General features: G+C 35.7%; 1 protein-coding gene across 2 annotated transcripts in view; it reads right to left on the minus strand.

Annotated features, from left to right (window-relative positions):
• Positions 1-1,734: 1,734 nt before the first annotated feature.
• The window catches only part of LOC114327464 (tigger transposable element-derived protein 4), a 51,497-nt gene continuing 31,885 nt past the window's right edge, over positions 1,735-21,346 (minus strand). The window contains exons 1-4 of one of the 2 annotated variants that reach the window (XM_028276095.2): positions 17,718-17,898; positions 12,297-12,428; positions 9,909-9,986; positions 1,735-3,628 (exon numbers count right to left, since the gene is read on the minus strand). In XM_028276095.2, coding sequence (XP_028131896.1) covers positions 3,214-3,628; positions 9,909-9,986; positions 12,297-12,428; positions 17,718-17,749 — 657 coding nt within the window. In that variant the 5' untranslated portion in view covers positions 17,750-17,898 and the 3' untranslated portion in view covers positions 1,735-3,213. Of the gene's footprint in view, positions 3,629-9,908; positions 9,987-12,296; positions 12,429-17,717; positions 19,323-21,346 lie in introns of those variants that run through there. The other variant, XM_028276094.2, reaches the window with a different exon arrangement.

Raw genomic sequence — 21,346 nt, forward strand, 5'->3', positions numbered from 1 at the left:
TGAAAGAAACAAATATAGTCATTTGAGTCAGATAGGTGGGAATATAACAAAACTAATAAATTGAGGTAAAAATAAAATAAAAATCTGTGGTTAACGGACCCGCATCCAAGCCATTTTTTCACACACACATACACATACACACACACACACACACACACACACACACACACACACAACATCACATCGTTCCGATTGTGGTGACTGTATTGTGTGTAGTACAGTCTTGTATTGTTCGCTTCCGTTTGCTTACGTTTGTGTTTGCGTGTTTTTAGTAATTTAGATGTGTAGGTACTGTGCATATTATATTTCATGTTATTTCAATTCTAACGAAGTTTATCTGTAAGTATACCGTATTTTATTAATTTTTACCATATTCTCCAGCTAACCCGGATTTTCGATAACCCGGATCGGCCGCGGTCCCGATTAATCTGAGTTATCGAGGTTCCACTGTAAATATTTTTAACAGATTTGGGTAGGTTGTTCCGACGCCGTGAATACCTATTGACTCCCGACATCATTTAATATTGCACTATTTGCATCTGGTTTTTTGTTTACATTATAAGCGTACCTAATACCCTATGTACTAGTACTAGATAGGTACCTATTCGACTATTCCATTTTGACTGCGTTTCTACCAAAGGACGCCAGGGCATCGATTGTATACGGGCGCTACATGGGCTAGAGCCGCCTCTGACCATGACACTCTCCTTCTTCCTATACTCCTTCCGCCTCTTATTTTTCCCTGTATTATCAGTCTTAGCATTCCAGGAGCTTGGAAGAGTCAGGGCGAACTCGCAAAATGATCGTTTCAAAAACAGTATTATCTTCCTCACATGCTTTTAAAGAATGCGTCTGTATATTATAACAGCATGTTTCGCCCTTCATACTCCTAAAATTCTGTAAGAAATAATATACCAATCCATTTATGTCCGAAACTGAACTGCATAATCCTCTAGAATAGCAAGGGCGAACCCACAGGCTTCCATTGCGTTTCCGTCAAGGTTAGCCCCTTCTCCTTTGTAACCCGCCGGTGTTTCTGTAGCTGTAGTTGTTCGCCCTTACTATTCTAACAACTTTAACTCAGTTTTCCCGAAACATGGTTGTTGCAGTTCGCCCTTACTCTTCCAAGCTCCTGATATATAAAAAAGTGGAGATTAACGATTATGTAGCGAGACCTTTACGATAGCTTATCGAGACCTGAATAAAAATTACACACAATTGTAACTATCCTACAACTTTGATAGATGATCAGTTAGATAGATTAAAGAACAAAAAAATGTACACTTTATATTTAAAAAATTGATTCTTCGATGTAAAAATGGCAGATTCCAGTGTCAAATATACTTTTTTTGTGACCTCATTAGGTGAGTATGACTTTCTGAGAATGCCCTTTGGCTTGACTGATTCACCCAGAGGTTTTAGCACAGTATATAGAGGTTCCACAGTAAAACCACTCCTCTGTCGGCGCTTTGATCTCAAGAAGTAATACCGGCAGTACGCAATTGGTAATCCACCAGTGGTGGATGCGGGTTTTCCCTGTTAAAATCCGTACGTTTCTATGCCACTAGCAATGCAGAGTGGGGCAAAAGCGACTAAGAACATTGCGCGGTCGCCATGCGCGACTACAGATTTTACTTCCAATTTTTCGGAGAGTGGTTCTACTGTCCCTCTTTATACTGTGGTTTTAGTAAATTTGTTCATAGTATCTTTTCTGATTTGATTAGTGAAAATAAATTTTTGGTATATCAAGACGATTTACTAATAGGTACTCAAATAACAGTCTTAATAATAAAATTATACCCGTTCTAATATTGGAGATATTGAATGATTTTGAACGATCGTTAACTTATACGAGGTTTGTCTTTTCAGTTTTGCATATAGCCGCTTAGAGGGCACCACCAATAAAACCTTCCGACACAAACGTAACCTCAAACTTTTGTCGACTTAAATCCAGAATTTCATTGCGATACAAGTGGTGTAGATAAGTGAATTTTTGAAATTAGCATGTCGGTCGAAAAATGGATCTTAGCCGAGAACAATTTATACAATTTTCGGAGAGGATTATTCCAACAGCAATATCTCGATGAAATGGTTCCTGTGTTTGGGAATGAAGCATCATAAATATTTTTTACAATTTTCGGAGAGGATTATCCAAACAGCAATGTCTCGATGAAATTGTTTCTGTATTTGGGAATAAAGCGTCACATGAGTCAACTATTTCCCGCTGGTATTGCGAATTTCAAAGTGGTCGCTCCAGTTTCAGCGGCGAATCCAGACCAGGTCCACCCTAAACAGTAGTCAACAGCAAAACATTGATGCGGTATGTCAGCTAATTAAGGATGACCGCCGTGTAAGATACCGGGAGATGAGAGGCATCTTTGGGCATTTTAAAGACCTCGATCCAAAAGATCCTACATGAAGAACTGGGTGTCACGAAGTTAGTTTCCCGTTGAATCCCTCATCTGCTCATAAAAGATCAAAAAGCAGTTCGCGTCAATTGGTGTCGCAAAACATTGAAATGGTTCAACAAAGGAAGCTCAAAAAACGTTTATAGTGTTGTTAGTGGCGATGAATCTTGGATTTACTGCTACGAACCGGAAAATAAATGCCTCTCCGCGGCGTGGGTGTTTCCGATGAGGAAAAATCATCAAAAGTGATCCGTTCTCGAAGTGTGTCAAAGAAAATAGTTGCAACTTTTGTGTTAAAATCTGGTCATGTGGCAACACTTACTGCTTTAGAAGATCGAAGAGCGGTTGCTTCTGATTGGTGTATAATCATTTGTTTACCAGAAGTTATCGCAAAACTAGGACAAAGCAAAACACAACGGAGAATCATCCTACATCAGGACAATGCACGTGCTCACAATGCCCAAAGGACAATAGAGTTTTTGGAGCTTCAAAACATCGAATTGTTAAACCATCCACCCTACAGACCAGATCTAAGTCCCAACGACTTCTTCACGTTCCTAAAGATCAAGAATTCAATGCGTGGTTGGCGATTCCAGTCGCCAGAAGCCATCGATGCCTTAACAGCAATTTTGCAGGTGTCAACTGAAGACTGGAATAAATTGTTTTACCAATTATTGGTTTGAACGTATGCAAAAGAATATCGATCTTGGTGGGACATATTTTGAAAAGCAATAAAGTACTTTAAGTCTAAATATTTTTTGTCTTTATGGCTATATGCAAAACTAAAAAGATAACCGTCGTATGGTTAATATTTCTGGATCCTATGAATATAAATCCCGGATTTTAACCTCCTATACACCGATATATATTTTCCAGCCGAGCTAGTTCTAGGAATAATAAATTTTTCACAAAAAACCGTTTTACTTTTTGCAGCAGCACTTAAAGAATAGTAACCTAAATTAACTAAAAATGTCAAGACAAACGTAAAACAGTTATGAGTATCTTCCTTATATATTTCCGAAGACCAAAATCCTTGAGAACAGACTTTTTTTAGAACGTTATCCCAGTGGTCTCGCCAGGGTCCAGGAACTTGTTCTAGCAGTAAACATTGGCTCCATTGATTACTTTTGTGACATCTTAGACCATGTCTGTCGAATTCTACAATTTTGCCATCTGACGTAGTAACTCCTATGTGCAGATCTTTTGAATTATGGTAATCGCTAAAAATAAAGTTATATTTTAATTTTTGATAAACTAAGCTTTCCAGGATAGCATGTTCTAAGTATAAATAGAAGATAACAGTTATCATGGAGATAACAAGGAGAACTGAAGAACAAACATGTTCTGGGGAGGAAATATCGAACATGTTTGCTGATTATTTTTCAACAATATACTCACATCTTCTTCTTCTTTAAGTACCGTGCCCAAATTTTTAGGCGTGGGTAGCTTCCATAACAATTTGCCGATATCGTTCTCGATCTTGTGCGGCATGTAACAATTGATCTGCTGATAAGCCAGTCCATTGACGAAGGTTTCAAGGCATGAATATTTCTTTCGACCAATTCCTCTTTTTCCGTCGATCTTTCCATTGAGTATTAACTGCAGCATCCTGTATCTGCTACCTATCATTATATGCCCCAGATATTCAAGTTTTCTCTTTTTTATCATCTTCATTAAGTCACCTTCGCCTTGACCTACTCTGTTTAAGACTTCTCTGTTTGAAATGCGTTGAACCCAAGATATTCTGAGCATTCTACGATACGACCACGTCTCAAAGGCTTCTAATTTGTTCATCATGTTAACCTTCATGATCCAGGTTTCACATCCATATAGTAAAACAGGATACACATAACATTTTAGGAACTTACAGGATACTCACATAATAATGTTAATGTTCCCACTCATGAACTATACACATCCAATAACCATATTCCACAGCTTAATATTAAAATATTAGATATATTTAGTAAACTCTTCTTTAGATGTTAACAAAGGGCCTGGACCAGATTGGGCTACCTACTTTATTCTTAAAAAAAATGCTACTTAACCCAACTAAACGTTTGACTAAAACTATTGACTTTTTCCGGTCCCAGAAATGCTATTGTTTTTGACTATAATATTGGTTAATATACTCTTAAAAGAACTTCTCTTTTTAAAGACTTGGGGGTGATCCTTGATACAAACTTACAGCTTTCTCATCATAAAGATAATACTATTTGTAAGGCTTTTCAGATATTACAGCTTTAAAAACCCTCTACAATGCCTTGGTCCGTCCCCATCTTGAGTATGCCTCCTGTGTATGGTCTCCTTTCTATTGAGTACATATTAAGGCTCTTCAGTTAGCTGAACATAAATTTTTAAAACAAATTGCATATAAAATTAATATCTTGGGCAACTACAATTATGCAGATATTAATAATCTAAATATGGCACCAATCACTAGCCGTCATAAGAGAAGGGATCTCATGACTTTTATAATATCCTACGTGGAAAAACTGGAACTACAGAGCTTCTTAAAAAAAATGAATATTCATGTCCCACTAAGAACAACTAGACCTACAGTTAGTTTCCATTATCCAATCCACCGTACTAACTATGGTCTTAACAACTTTCTTACTAGAACTTCCAGACTAGCAAACCAGCACCTTAACATTAACCTTTTTCAATCTTATAGCAAATATTCCCGAGTCCGGTTTTAGTCAATAGTCCAGAGAAATAAGATTTTTCTCGTGACACATCCCCCTCCAGGCCGAAACCAAATTTTTTGAGTAGTATGGAAATCTATATTAATAACCTTTATGTTTCCTGCAGCCGATTTTGATGATATACATAGTTATAAACAAATGAAGATCAAAAAACGGTAAATTTTCGCTTTTTTCGTCTATAACCAAAAAGTTAAGCATTTTAAACAAATTTGAGAGTAAGAAACTCATAAATCGTCTAAAAAATTTCAATATGGCGTTCGCTGAATATGTCTATCCTTATTGGTTGCTTAGAAAATTGCAAAATAAATCATAAATTTTGAGTTTTTATAAATATTCATAACTTATGTACAAATTAACTTAGAACCTTCTTATTACACAAATTGCTGAGACTTGTGGTGCTTAAATTATATTTTAAATTTCAAAGCAATTGGTCAAATAGTTTAAAAGTTATTTAATTTGTTTATCCCAAATTCATTTTTTTTTGCAACACTTTAAGAAAATTATGAGGTTACAGTAAGACTTCGGACAGTTTATGGAAGAAGAAAATTTATACTATTGACTTAATTAAAAAAAAATGACAAAAAGTAATTTTAAACAGTGTAAAATTATTTTGCCAAAACACGTCGATTTTTTGCTTACTTATAAACAATTAGAATAACTTTTTAACCGTTACCCGTAGAAAAATTATTTTTTCAGATTTGGAAAGACTGAATTTTTATACACATTTAGAAAGAAAAATAATTGTCCTAGTACAATTAGGGACGAAGTTGGCCCCCCGTTTTTTTAATTCACATGTTTTTGAAAAATAATTTTGCAGTATTTAGAATTATTTTTTGTTATTTTTTTTTAATTAAATTAATAGTATAAATCTTCTTCTTTCATAAACTATCCAAAGTATTAGTGTAACTTCACAAATTTCTGACTTCTAGTGTCCAAAAAAAAAATTAATTTGGGATAAACAAATTAAATAACTTTTAAACTATTTGACCAATTGCTTTGAAATTTAAAATATAATTTAAGCACCACAAGTCTCAGCAATTCGTGTAATAAGAACGTTCTAAGTTAATTTTTACATAAGTTATGAATATTTATGAAATAGAGTACATGGCAAGGAAATTACAAGAAGAATATAGAAAGTGGGGACTAGAAATTAATACAGAAAAAACAAAATACCTGCCAATAGGTACCGAACTATCGAACATCACATTAGAAAATAATGAAATCATCATGCCCTACGACCATTACACATATCTAGGAATCGTTTTTGACACAACGGGGAAAGATGATGAAGAAATAAAGAGAAGAATAACACAATCCAGAAAAACAATAGGTTGTCTAAACAGCGTACTGTGGAATCATGAAATAGGAAAAAGAAGAAAACACAATATCTACGAATCTCTTATTAAAAGCAGTCTATTGTACGGAGCAGAAACTTGGCGGATAACCGAAAACAACAGAAGAAAACTGGAGGCAGTAGAAATGGACGCTTTTAGAAGATCAGTAGGAGTGTCACGCAGAGAGAGAATACGTAGTGATGAGATAAGACAGCGAATGGGGGTTGACGGCTCTCTAACAACAGACATAGAAAGAAAACAGCTGATATGGTACGGACACGTCCAGAGAATGGATAACTCAAGACTTCCTAAAATAATTATGCAATGGGTACCACCAAACCGCAGAAAGAGAGGAAGACCCAAGAAATCTTGGAGAGAGGGAGTGACGAAGGCGATGAGCGCAAGAGATCTTATAGAGGGCCAATGGGATGATAGAGTGTCATGGAAATTAGGCATCGGACAACGTCGCAAAACGTTTTAAAACCGATTGATATATATGTATTTTGCAATTTTCTAAGCAACCAATAAGGATAGACATATTCAGCGAACGCCATATTGAAGTTTTTTATATGATATATGAGTTTCTCACTCTCAAATTTGTTTAAAATACTTAACTTTTTGGTTATACACGAAAAAAGCGAAAATTTACGGTTTTTGATCTTCATTTGTTTATAACTATGTATATCATCAAAATCGGCTGCAGGAAACATATAGGTTATTATTAGAGATGTCCCTACTACTCAAAAAATTTGGTTTCGGCCTGGAGGGAGATGTGTCACCAACATGATATTTTTTTCCTTATCTCTCTGAACTACAACGTTAATTAAGTAAGGCTAGGTTTATAGTTTATAGTAAAGCAGCGAGGATAGCGTAGCGGTTTACCTAGAGATTCACCTCTACGTGAACAAACGCGCCGGAAGTATTGCACCCGTTTATCTATCTATCAAAAAGACAGTTAAACGCAACAGAGAACCTGATGCTCCCAAAAGTTCTAATCTATGCTGTAACACGCTCAGCAGTTCTTAAACTACAGTTGAGTCCGGGAGTCTACCCGTGCGTCATTATTTAAAGCATACGAAATAAGTCGGAAATTTACTGAACGCAACGGCAAATGGATATTATTCCGATCACGGGTGATTATAAAATTTGACGTTATCAAATAAATAGAATGTCAAATTTAAGTTTTCCTTTAAAATTTTGGTGCATTATTACAGCTACATTTGAAGTAGCTTAATAAATTATTTTATCATCACTTCAGTTGCAATGGGTGGGAAAACCTCTCGATACGAATCAGTTAAAATATGGAGAACAGTGCCTACGTTCCTTCCGATGAAGGCTCCAATAAGAGCCGAAAATCGCGATTCAAGGGACTGGACTGCACTCCGTATTCTAATTGAAAAGTAAGATTGTTTTGCCTTCGCATTGCAACTGAATAAAAATGGTATACATTTTTATTTTATAGTCGTATTACTCCGTAGACTAACTAGGTGCATTTTTCCGTTGGAACTTTACCAGCTGCAGACGGGGGATGTGAATTGCATAGTGTAGAATTCCTTCCCTCTCGTCTTCACTGCAGCATCCATTTGACTTGCAAATTGTGGAAGTCTTGGAGGTGTCACCAGGAAAGTGTACCAATAAGTTTTCAATTTAAAAATCTTTTAGTAATATTTTTAATATTTTCAGTATTAATAATTTACTATTAGGATTGAAAACTACTTCGTCTTTCAATGCCAGATGGCGCTAGCCACCTACTATCATCACTTCAGTTGCAATGGGTGGGAAAACCTCTCGATACGAATCAGTTAAAATATGGAGAACAGTGCCTACGTTCCTTCCGATGAAGGCTCCAATAAGAGCCGAAAATCGCGATTCAAGGGACTGGACTGCACTCCGTATTCTAATTGAAAAGTAAGATTGTTTTGCCTTCGCATTGCAACTGAATAAAAATGGTATACATTTTTATTTTATAGTCGTATTACTCCGTAGAGTAACTAGGTGCATTTTTCCGTTGGAACTTTACCAGCTGCAGACGGGGGATGTGAATTGCATAGTGTAGAATTCCTTCCCTCTCGTCTTCACTGCAGCATCCATTTGACTTGCAAATTGTGGAAGTCTTGGAGGTGTCACCAGGAAAGTGTACCAATAAGTTTTCAATTTAAAAATCTTTTAGTAATATTTTTAATATTTTCAATATTAATAATTTACTATTAGGATTGAAAACTACTTCGTCTTTCAATGCCAGATGGCGCTAGCCACCTACTATCATCACTTCAGTTGCAATGGGTGGGAAAACCTCTCGATACGAATCAGTTAAAATATGGAGAACAGTGCCTACGTTCCTTCCGATGAAGGCTCCAATAAGAGCCGAAAATCGCGATTCAAGGGACTGGACTGCACTCCGTATTCTAATTGAAAAGTAAGATTGTTTTGCCTTCGCATTGCAACTGAATAAAAATGGTATACATTTTTATTGTATAGTCGTATTACTCCGTAGAGTAACTAGGTGCATTTTTCCGTTGGAACTTTACCAGCTGCAGACGGGTGATGTGAATTGCATAGTGTAGAATTCCCTCCCCTTCTCGTCTTCACTGCAGCATCCATTTAACTTGCAAATTGTGGAAGTCTTGGAGGTGTCACCAGGAAAGTGTACCAATAAGTTTTCAATTTAAAAATCTTTTAGTAATATTTTTAATATTTTCAATATTAATAATTTACTATTAGGATTGAAAACTACTTCGTATTTTATTATCATTGATTAATAAATAAATAAACAATTTATAAAAAAATTCAATAACATATTTTCTTTTTGATATTTTATTCACTTTGGCGGAACCTTAAACACAAGCATTCAACTGTGTCAAAAATGAGGTTAGCTTTGTACGTCGTCAAAATTTATCTTAAAATAACATAAACTTATCACAAAATTTCTAACTCCAATATAAAATTAGTTGTGAAAACAACTGTTTGTATACTATAAAAAACTTCAAAATGCAAAAACTCGACAGAATAACAGCAAAAAATTCAACAAACTGACAGCCACAAAAGTAAACAAACCAAAACGTCAGAAATTGTACTTAAAATATGTGAAGACATCCCCAATCGTCTTTCTTTGTACCTATCTCTTTTCAATACACTGAGTCTTAATTGTTCATAAAAATAACATGTGTTTTTACTTAAATAACAGGCGGCAGCTGGTTTGTCATTAATTTCATGCGTGCAAGAGAATGATGCTAAATAAAAAGTATGTGTTTTATCTCACCAGGTATTAATGACGTACGGGTAAAGACTCGCGGACTCAACTGTATACTACGTCCGTCCCAAGCTAAGCTCAGGTGCCAGTTTCAGACGTTGATACGGACGTATCACGCTTTAGAGTTGAGGTTGGTATCAAATTTAAACCTTCGTCATTCTAGAGTTAATCGGTAAGCTTAGTCATAATATATTATATCCTATATACTTACTTTAGAAAATCTCCTGTTGTAGGTTTAATAACTACTGAGCAAGGGTACTGAGATGCTTTTATAAACGGATAAGGAACCCTATAATCGAAAAAAAAAATGTTAATTTAAACTACAACTAATAGCTGAAAATCAAAAATATTTCAACGTAGTTTACTGCGCGTTCGCTTTATCTTTGGAAACCATTTTGGCATCTTTTGTGGGGTTCCCAAAATTGACATTCTCAGCAAAATTCAGCTTGTTTCTCTCGTTTTTAAAAATCAAATATCTGACGACTGGACTATAAGAATCTCACTGACAATTACTTTTCTGTCCATACATTTACACATATATTTTTCTTTTATGAAACACCCTGCTTGAGAACAGTTTTTTTCTAATTCTAAAATATATCCAGTATCATTTTAGTTGATAAATCAGAGTCATCCATGTATTCTGCGTATTAACTCTTGGATTGGCCCAAATGTACATTAAAATCATCTCCTATTACGACTCTCTCCTCTGAGGAAATATCTTTAAGTACTCTCCTAACTATCCATGATAAAGCCTATACTGACGTATGCGGCCATCGTGTGGTGGCCCTGAGCTAGACTGTCTTCAGTTAAGGTCCAGTTGGCTCACCTACAGCGGTTGGCATGTGTTGGCATCTCAGGAGCCATGAGGACCACTCTCAAAGCAGCTCTTGAGGTTCTGCTGGATTTACCTCCTCTACATCTTATTGTAGAGCACGAAGCCATGATCGCGTTGAGGCGGCCTATCGTCTCAACTGCTCTGGATACTGGTTGAAAATAAATGGGCGGATTGCCCATTGTGACATTTGGAGACAGACTATTGAGTGTTGTCCTGTGTTTCTATGGTACAGGACAGCATGACCTCTCAATTTGAGTTTTCATTCTCCTTCTTGGGTCGATGAAACGAGAACCCACACTAATCTGTCGGAGTGAGCTCACCTGGTTCACAGATGGGTCCAGAATGGACAAGCGGGCAGGTACTAGAGTGTATAGTGGTGGAGTCTGATTTGAGTCTAGCCAGGCTCTCGGTTCTCATGCATCAGTCTTTCAGGCCGAGATCTTTGCGCCCTTTGGGCCGGATAGCTTAGGCGGTAGATGTCGGACTTCGCCGCAGGGAGGCCGGGATTCGATTCCAGCCGGCCAGCTCCGGCGAGAACATCTAGACATTTTTAAAAATGTCTATAGGCCCCAGGTCGACTCAGCCTGAATAAAACGAGTAGCTTGGGTAAAACCAGGGGTAATAATAGGCCGTTACCTTACTTGTATACCGTAGGCCCTAGAGATAGCAGACTACCCTGCTATAATCTCAAAGCCGCGTTAGCGGTATAAAATGGGAGACTATTATTATTATCTTTGCGTCCTGGTATGTGCTCAAGAGATAATACAGGCCTTGCTCAAGCAGGACAATCTCTATCTGCTCTGACAGCCAGGTAGCGCTAAGGGCTTTGGAAGGGCCCAATGTCAGCTCTAAGCTGATTCTTGAGTGCAAGAGAGCACTGGATGATGTTGCTGCTCTGGCCAACAGGGCTAGCTTAGTATGGGTACCGGGACACAGGTGTTAAGGGAAACGAAAGGGCTGACGCCCTGGCAAGACGGGGCTTATCCACTCTGTCTGTGGGACCCGAACCTGTGATTGGGGTGCCCTTCAGTACTGCTCGGGGTAATCTCAAAGAGCGTCTTCTGCAGAGGTTCCAGGACTTCTGTGCTAGATGTTAAAGTTTGAGCTAGGCTAGTCTCCACATAGCGGGGCCATCCAAAAATCTCACAGACCAACTTCTTCTTCTAAACCGTAGAAGATGCTCCTTGGTGGCAGTATAGTCACTGCCTGGATTGGCAGATAGCCCAGAGTGCCTTCTATGTGATGAGGAGGAAAAAACCTCCTCACATGTCCTCTGGAAGTGCCCGGCATTGGCCTATCAGAGGTGGCAGACCTGAGATCGGCCTTTATGAAGCCAAGCCAGGTAAGGGAGTTACCTTTGAAAAAACATGGCTTTCTGTGAGACCATAAGGTTGCTGAACGATTAGACGTTAGGGGCAGCATCGGCAGGAGGAGCTTAGATTTGTAGCCCCTTCTGATTCTGACAGACATGGGAGCCCGGTGTAACCTGGGCCCCAGAAGAAACGCCGAATGGCCGAATGGTACCGACCTGGTCGGTACAATGGGGGTGATACAATGGACCCTTAGGAGGTCTAAGTGTATGAAGTGCTCACAAGTGGGTCCTGTCTCGATGTACCATACCATACCTTAGCCTACTCTCCTAATTAATCGAAAAAGCTTTTATTTCGTGCGTCCTCGTCCCGATTATCATAATATTATGTATAGAAACGTAGAGAAAATAGCATCATTCCAAATAAATGTCTGTATTAATGCTAATTATCATACCTGAATGGCAAGAGTGAAAAATTCGCGGTTTCCAAATCTTCTTGGCACGCTGGGCAAGCTTCTGGCAGAGTAAAACAAAAAATTTTTGGACCGCAGTGCTGAAAACATATTATACCTGGATCCATATTCAATCTGTAAAAAATAGAGTATGTATTAAATATCTGTCACAATCATTATTTTGGTTTTGAATTTTGGCAATAAAACGTACGATTAATAATTAAATATTAATTTTTAATTCTTCACCGGCTTTATTACAATCTGATTTACAAAACGAAACCACAAATATTGACGGATAATGTTGTGCTCAACTTTGAAATAAGATGCGAAACGAAATTAAAATACCCCAGATAACCACAAAAGATCAACTGGTGGATGTTGAAAGATGAAAAATAATACGAAACGGTGCCCCACGTTAAGATAGGCAAATTGCCCTCACTCCCAGACTTCAATTTTTTTAAATTTTTTACGTCCTATGTGATTAAAAAAGTCAGCTAACCCTCCATAACCCTTACCCCTTCCCTCAACACCAAACATGTATTTTTTTCGTTTTTACTTTTTTTAGGGGGGGATGCAATCAATTTAAAAATTTCAAAAAATTCACATGCATAATTGGGGCATTTACAAAACTTGTCTATTTTTTATAGACCAGTAGGTTGAGTGTACCTAACCTTAAAATGCATTTTTATTTATTATTTTTTAAAGCGTATAATTTTTTTAGAGATATGTAGCTGCAAGTTTATTTTTTTTATTTTGTGTCTTTTATCAAAAACTATCAAAACCTTAAAAAATTAGTTTTTAGGATTCTCCCCATTTTATAGACTTCAAAATCGGTCAAATTAATTTTTCCTTTCTATGTGATAAAAATAAGACTCACCCTCCACGCCCCCCTCGATATATCAAACAATAATAATATTGTGCATATGTACATATAAATATGTAGTTTTCTGAAACAACAACTTCCTATATAGTACGGGATCCGAATATAGGTCGATCTGCGCCCATCTGCTTTTTTTGTATTAAATTTCATACATAGACAAATACGACTTGCATAGGTTGCCTATCAAAATCGTGTTATAGCTATCCTTAAGTGGGGAGGCGTAGGGGTTGAAATCAATATTTCAAGCACATTATTTTTTTGAAAGTATGGTAGAATTATTTAATTTTTAAATTAAATAAGCATATTTATTCACTATAATTCATAAATTATTCAAGAAAAAATTCAAGGAAAAATATTGAAAAATAAGCCAACAGTGGCAAATTTTTATAGACAGCTCAAAAAACAATGAATTTTGCGGTGGACATCAGAACTCATCATTGGATCATGGTAAACAAAAAATTCAAAAAGATTTTATTAGCTTATGAGTTTCTCGAGGTAACGCTGTCGACTTTTTAGCTTTATCGACTTTTGATTTTTTGATATCGCTCAGAAGTCAAAACAACGAATTTTTTGCAAAAAAGGGTGACAATCAACATATTTATTATTGTTAAACAAAAAATAAGCATAAAACAAAAAATATCTCGACAGCGTTAGCTCAAGGAATGTCTAAAGAAAATACACACTCCGGCAAAATTAGCCGAACACCTTAAAAATGGGACATGTTTGATGTCTTGAATTTCCTAAACCACTGGTCCGATTTGAGTGATTCTTTTAGTATGTTATAGCCTTATTATTTAAAAATATCGTTGTAATAATATTGTTGCTAAACAGGTAAATATCATTTTATACCGGGTGTACCAATCATACTGTGTTTTTTTCTAAAGTTTGGAACACCCTGTGGAATACTCTAGCATATGTAAACTATTAGAATTAAAACTCAATTGTAGAGTTAGGCTTTCTTAACATTTTCCTTTTCGATTCATTTATTATGTGGGATAATAAAAAGTTATATGCGTTAACAACTATCCATGTTTTTCATCAATAAATCCTCATAGTAGGGAAGGATAGTATACTAAATTTGCAGTTACTCAAGCGTTATGGGGACCTATTGGATTGTGAAGAGTGTGCTTAAATCAGAAAAAGAATAAGTTAAGTTTTCCATAAAGTGGGGGCTTTTCATTTTTTAATTTAATTTTCCATTTGAAACCATCATTTTTCTCCAATTATAGCGCTATCTATCCATAATTCGAAAAAATGTGTCGAACAAAAGTTGCTTATTTTTACGTAAAGAATACAAATCTGCAATAAAAATTGGGGGCTCCTATTTAAGATTTTAAATTAAATCCCCCACCCCACCTCCGTGGGGGCTCGTGACACCCACGGAGAGGGGTGGAGGTAAATTAAAAATTTTAAATACGAACCCTGCGATATTTCGCGAAATGAACATCAGATCGTAAAACTGCAAAATACACATATTCAATATTTTTCAAAAATCTACCGAATGGCACTAAACACGACTCCCTACCGAGGTGGGGTGGGGGTTACTTTAAAATCTTAAATAGGAGCCCCCAATTTTTATTGAAGATTTGGATCCTTGGCGTAAAAATATGCAACTTTTATTCACAACATTTTTCCAATTATGGATAGAGGCGCTATAATCGGAAAAAACGATTGGTGGAAATGGAAAATTAAATTAAAAAATGGAGAGTCCCACACTTTATGGAAAAGTTAACTTAACTTTTTTTGGTTTTAGCTCCCACTTTTCACAATCCAATATGTCCCCATAATGCTCGAGTAACTACAAATTTAGCATAATTTCCTCTCCTACTATGAGAATTTATTGATAAAAAGCATGGCTAGTTGTTAAAGCACATAACTTTTTTATTTTCCAACATAAGCAAATGAATCAAAAAAGAAAATGTTAAGAAAGCCTAAGGGCCGGTTGTTCGAACGCTAATCAAAAATGATCATTATCAAATATTTAATTACTGTCACCAACTGTCAATGTCAACTTTGTTTGGGTTGCTGAAAACATAATTATGGATTACAATTATGAAATTAGTTAATCAATTATGTTAATAATTGTTATGTTAATTGATTAACTAATCTCATAATTATAATCAATTATGTTTTCAGCAATCCACTCAAAGTTTACATTGACAGTTGGTGACAGTAATCAAATATTTGATAGTGATCATTGTTGATTAGCGTTCGAACAACCGGCCCTTAGTCTACAATCGAGTTTTAATTTTAATATTTTATATATGCTAGAATATTCCACAGGGTGTTCCGAACTTTAAGAAAAAAACACAATATTATTGTAACACCCGGTATAAGATGACATTTACCTGTCTAGCAACAATATTATTTCACCAATATTCTTAACTAATAAGGCTATAACATACTAAAAGAATCACTCAAATCGGACAACAGGTTTAGGAAATTCGCGACATCAAACATGTCCCATTTTTAATAGTGCAGTCACTGAAGGTGGATATGAGCTATTACCTCCGATTTCGTTGAACCTTCATCGATTTGCATGAAAATTGGTGAGTGCTTAGAGGATATTTCAAGGAACAAAGGTGACATGGTGCCAACTTGAGCTTTTACCCTGGGGGTGGATGCCACCCCTCCTCGCGGGTGAAAATTATTATCTCCACTATAAGGTGTTCGGCTAATTTTGCCGGTGTGTGTATACACAAAATTACAGGTGGGTCGGTCAAGTAGTTTTTGAGTTACAATGTCTACAGCCTTTGAAAAAAACAGTTTTTAGGAAAACGCGTTTAAGAGTATTGTCAACTTTTATTTTCAATTTCTTTTTTGTCTGTCAAATCGTAAAGTATTGCGCACCGGAATATGTTTTTGAATCGAGGAGTAATTTACAAAAGCGAATGAAGACAGCTGTTGACCGTTTCTCACTACGTTCAAGCGCGCTGGCGCGAACTTGCTGCAAAGCGACCCGAAGGTATGGAGGTAGGGAGATACTGTTGAATATCCCTACCTTCGACTCACTTTGCAGCAGGTTCGCGCCAGCGCGCTTGAACGTAGTGAACAACGGTCAACACCTGTTCTCATTCCCTTTTGTAAAATACTCCGCGATTCAAAAACATATTCCGGTGTGCATCACTTTACGAATTGACAGACAAAAATAAATTGAAAATAAAAGTTTACAATACTTTGAACGCGTTTTCCTCAAAACTGCTTTCTTTCAAAGGCTGTAGAAATTGTAACTGAAAAACTACTTGACCGACCCACCTGGAATTTTGTATACATGTATTTTCTTTAGAGATTTCTTGAAGTAACGCTGTCGAGATATTTTTTGTTTCATGCTTATTTTTTGGTTAACAATAATAAATATATTGATTTTCACCCGTTTTGCAAAAAAAAATCGTTGTTTTGATTTAAAAGTGATATCAAAAAGTCAAAATTAGAGAAAACTAAAAAACTCGACAGCGTTACCTCGAAGAACTCATAAGCTAATAAAATATTTTTGAATTTCTTGTTTATCATGATCCAATGATGAGTTCTGATGTCCACCGCAAAATTCATTATTTTTTGAAGTGTCATTAAAAATTTGCTACCGTTGCGTTGGCTTATTTTTCAATATTTTTCCTTGAATAATCTACGAATTATACTGAATATGTTTATTTAATTTAAAAATAAAATAATTCTACAATCCTTTTAAAAAAATGTGCTCGAAATATTGATTTCAACCCCTGCGGCCCCCCCTTCAGGATAGCTATGACACGATATTGAGAGGCAACCCATGCAAGTCGTATTTGTCTATATATGAAATTTAATAAACAAAAAAAAGAATGTGTGTGTACTTTGTACGCACGTAAGAAGTTATACTTCTATTATAATATAATGTAACTTCATATTATTATGATTTCAACGAAATCAATACACCTATCTACTTTAAACAGTATTCTTGTATTGTATTAAAATATTAAACTAATTTTAGAAAGACCAAAAAGAATACTAAAAATTAAAAAAAAAAGGATATTACTTTGTCCGGATTCGAACAAAGGACCTCTCGATCCCTACGCGAATGCTCTACCGATCAGCTACCACCGCTTTTGTATTAAGTCGATCATTTCTAGGACATAATTACAATCACGGTGACAGATACATTAATTGAAAATAAACATTTTCAATATTACTTATTAGGAGGAAGACAAATCCACAGACATAAAAATTATAATAAATATATTTACTAAAAACACTAATAATATATTCTTTTCACGCACACCTTATTTGCGCTACATAACTTAAAAGATGTAGCGACTAATACCATAATGTCAGTGTGCGCATGCGCCAGGGAATGTAAAAATTGACCCTCGTCCCTAAAGAAGTATAACTTCAAAAAATGTTTCATCCGGAAAGCAGATGGATGCAGGTCGACCTATATTTGGATCTTAGACTAATAGTGAAGCCGTTCCGAGCAATAAATGATGCTAAATATTGTTTGAATGGCGCTGTTAAAAAAGAGTTGTTACTTTTATTGTCAATGAAATACATTAAAACAAAAAAACTGTACTCACATTTTTTTCCAACTACAATATGTACAAAGCATATTTTCAAGATAACATAAACTATTGCTGCTGCAATTGGAAGAAGTCGGTCATTTTTGACTGCTTTAAATTGTTCAGTATCATTCTATCTACCATATTTTCTAAAGATGTGAAACAGTCGTATACTTCTTCATTTGCGTGTTGTGCTTGGATAAAGTTTCTTACAACGTTTAAAGCACTTTCCACATCTTGTCTGTTAGGAACTTCTTGCGTAGGTTCACCGCGATTTTCCCCTTCATCTTCATCACTCTCGTCACTGTCGGTAACGAGCTCCTCTTTTATTACTTCCGCGACATTTTCACTATCCGGCGGAAGATCACAAACAATGACGTCATCATCAATGGCAATGAATTCAGCAAACTCGTCGTCATTGTTTAGTTGGGTTAGTTCTCCTTGACCTTGCTGTTGTAATCTCAACCATTCTGCAAAAGAATATTCATCTTCTTCGTGTTCTACCTTAGTTTCTGTCCACCCCGCATAACCAAAACATTTCCTGATTGTTTGTTTTTCTATGAGTGACCATGCTTTGTGGATGAAATTTATAGCATCCAATAAAGTAACAGGGGATTCACTACAGTTTTCCACATTGTTCAGGATCCGCTTAACTAAAAGTTTTCTGTAGTGAAGTTTAAGGGACCTTATGATGCCCTGGTTCATCGGTTGCAGATCAGATGGGCAATTTGGAGGTAAAAAAAGAAGTTCAATGTTTTTTAAACCGTTAACTTTCGGATGGGCTGTACTATTGTCAACAATTAAAAGAATCTTTCGATGTCCCAACTCTCTGTCCCACTTAAAAAGTTCTTCACTAAAAATATCTGCTGTCATCCACGATTTTTTATTAAATTTATATGTGACAGGAAGTTGATTCACACTTTTGAAACATCGTGGGTTTTGAGATTTCCCGATGACGAGTAACTTCCTTTTTTCGGAACCGGACATGTTAGCACACGCGAGTACAGTTACCCTTTCTTTTGATAACTTGCCATCTATACAACGTTCATTTTTGAATTTGACGGTCTTATCTGGAGTAAGTTTAAAAAAAAGTCCCAGCTCATCGGCATTGAAAATATTGTCATCACTGTAATTTTGTCTTATCGTAGGCCATGAATTCAACCAGTTGTCGTTGACTTCTTTGGAAACACTCTTCGCTTCACCGCAAATTTTTCCACACGTAATTTCATGCCTGGCCTTAAAACGGCTCAACCACCCACTCGATGCTTTAAAATTCCCATTACCACCCAGCGCCTGCGAAATCTGTGTTGCTGTTTCTTGAAGCTGTGGTCCAGTTATTGGAACGTCCGCAGCGCTGTTTAAGGAAAGCCACGTCACCATTGCGGTATCGAGTTCCTTATTAGTTGCGGCACGTAGTTTTTTCGATTTACCGGAAAAAGTCGAACCTGCTTCGAAAATCTTATCCTTACTTTTCAGCATGGTAGATAGAGTGGAACTTGAAATTCCTTTTTCACGGCAAACTTCTGCTTTCTTCTTACCGTTCTCAACATCTTTAAGGATGTTAATTTTTTCTTCTAAAGTAAATGCCTTTCTTTTAGTAGTCATAGTGTGTATCTGTGTAACCTACAACAAAACTTTCATGACGCGAAGACACAATCACGAAACAAACGATAAACATCAACAACGAAAAACAACTACGAAATGACATTAGTCCAAGTAATGAAGCTTAAAATAGGGCAAAACCTCGCAATTTTTACAGAATGCATCGATTTGCTTGAAAATTTGAGAATAAATAGTGGATAGTCCAAAGATCAAAATCTATATGATGCCGAAAGGCGCTTTTACCATGGGGGTGGTTGCCACTACATGTCGGGGGTGGAAATTTTTTATTATATTTTGACCGGAAAAGTTGGTAAAAACATTCATTCTAAGCAAAAAACGTTTTTTTGAGAAAATTAATAGTTTTCGATTTATTCGCTATCGAAAGTTTTATTTATTATTTATTATTTTATCGAAAAAATCAACGTTTTTAATCAGTGTTCTGCAAATAACTCAAAAAGTTTTTGTTTAATCAAAAGAACTTTGCTTAACAAAAATGTACCTTGTGAAAAAATTAACAAAACCGTTTTTTTTATTTTCTTTAAGACCAATAGTAATCGAGCTATACTTTATTATACATATGTCAGTTCTTCTTCGTCAAATGCTAAATATTGTAGTATCAAAAGTCAAAAGACGGGAAAACAATGCATTTTTCGAGGATAAAATGTTCAAACGAATTTGAAGTATTTAAAAATATCTATCTCCAGAAATAAAAAACGAGTCTAGGTCAAAAATTAAGTGGCTTATAATGAAAACAATGTCAGTCCCTATTTTTTTTTTTCAGCGAAAAAGTGATCGGACGCAAACCCCGAATCACCACCCTAATTAAAATTAGTCATTGACCTTATTTGGTCTTCTTTATTTATGTATTATTAATAGGTTCTAGAAGTTTAACCGGCTTAGAATAATTAATTTAAAAAAAAATGAAGTCAAAAGCTAATAACGAATTTTTTGGAGTTTGGTAAAAAATTCCCTTTTCTTCAGAATAGAAAGATTAGCATCAGAGATACGAAAAACTATTTCAATATGAAATTGTAGCTTATTTAATTCCCAAGAACCTGTTACGCAAAAATTTTTTCTACGGTAAAAATTGAGTGAGCTATTGACAATTAAAACTGGTAATAACATGCAAAAACCACCTTTACCTTTCAAAGTCATCACTTTTTACGACTGAGGATTTTAAAACGATTTAATATTAATAGCCTTATAGACCTTGTAAAAACCTACAAAATTCTTTTTCACCAAACTTTCTAAGATAAAAATTAAAAAAGTTACGGTTAAAAAATCAATATATAAAAAAAAAGGAGAAATCCAATTGGAAGCATAATAATGTAAGTTAGCGGTGTTTTTAGTCATTGGCCTTATTCACTCTTCTTTATTTATGTACTATTAATATATTTTAGAAGTTTGACTGGCTTAGAATGATTAGTTTTTAAAAAAAATTGGAGTTAAAAGCGAATAACGACTTTTTGTAGTTTGGTAAAAAATGCCATTTTCTTCAGAATAAAAAGATTAGCATCAGATAGAGGAAAAAATATTTTAATATGAAACTGTAGGTTATTTAACTCCCAAGAACTTGGTTTCAAAAAAATTTTTCTACGGCAAAAATTGAGTGAATGGTAAATGAGTATATATCGAAAAACATTGATTTTTTCGATATAAAACTAACACTTCCGATAGCGAATAAATCGAAAAGTATTAATTTTATCAAAAAAATGTATATAACATTTTTTGCTTAGAATGAATGTTTTTATGAACTCTTGTAGTCAAAATATAATAAAAAATGTCCACCCCCGAGATGAGGTGACAACCACCCCATGGGAAAAGCGCCTTTCGACATCATATATATTTTGATCCTTGGACTATCCACTACATATTCTCAAATTTTCAAGCAAATCGATCCATTCTGTAAAAATTGCGAGGTGAAAAGCTTCGGTTCCTGGACTACATGCTTCAGCACTGAAATGTTTTGATGCCTCTTAAGGCACGCATCCACTATGATTGCGCTCCGTGCTCCTGCAACTGTTCCATATAGTGGATACGTTGGC

Source organism: Diabrotica virgifera, chromosome 4 (assembly GCF_917563875.1).
Source record: "Diabrotica virgifera virgifera chromosome 4, PGI_DIABVI_V3a".
Lineage (NCBI taxonomy): Eukaryota > Metazoa > Arthropoda > Insecta > Coleoptera > Chrysomelidae > Diabrotica > Diabrotica virgifera.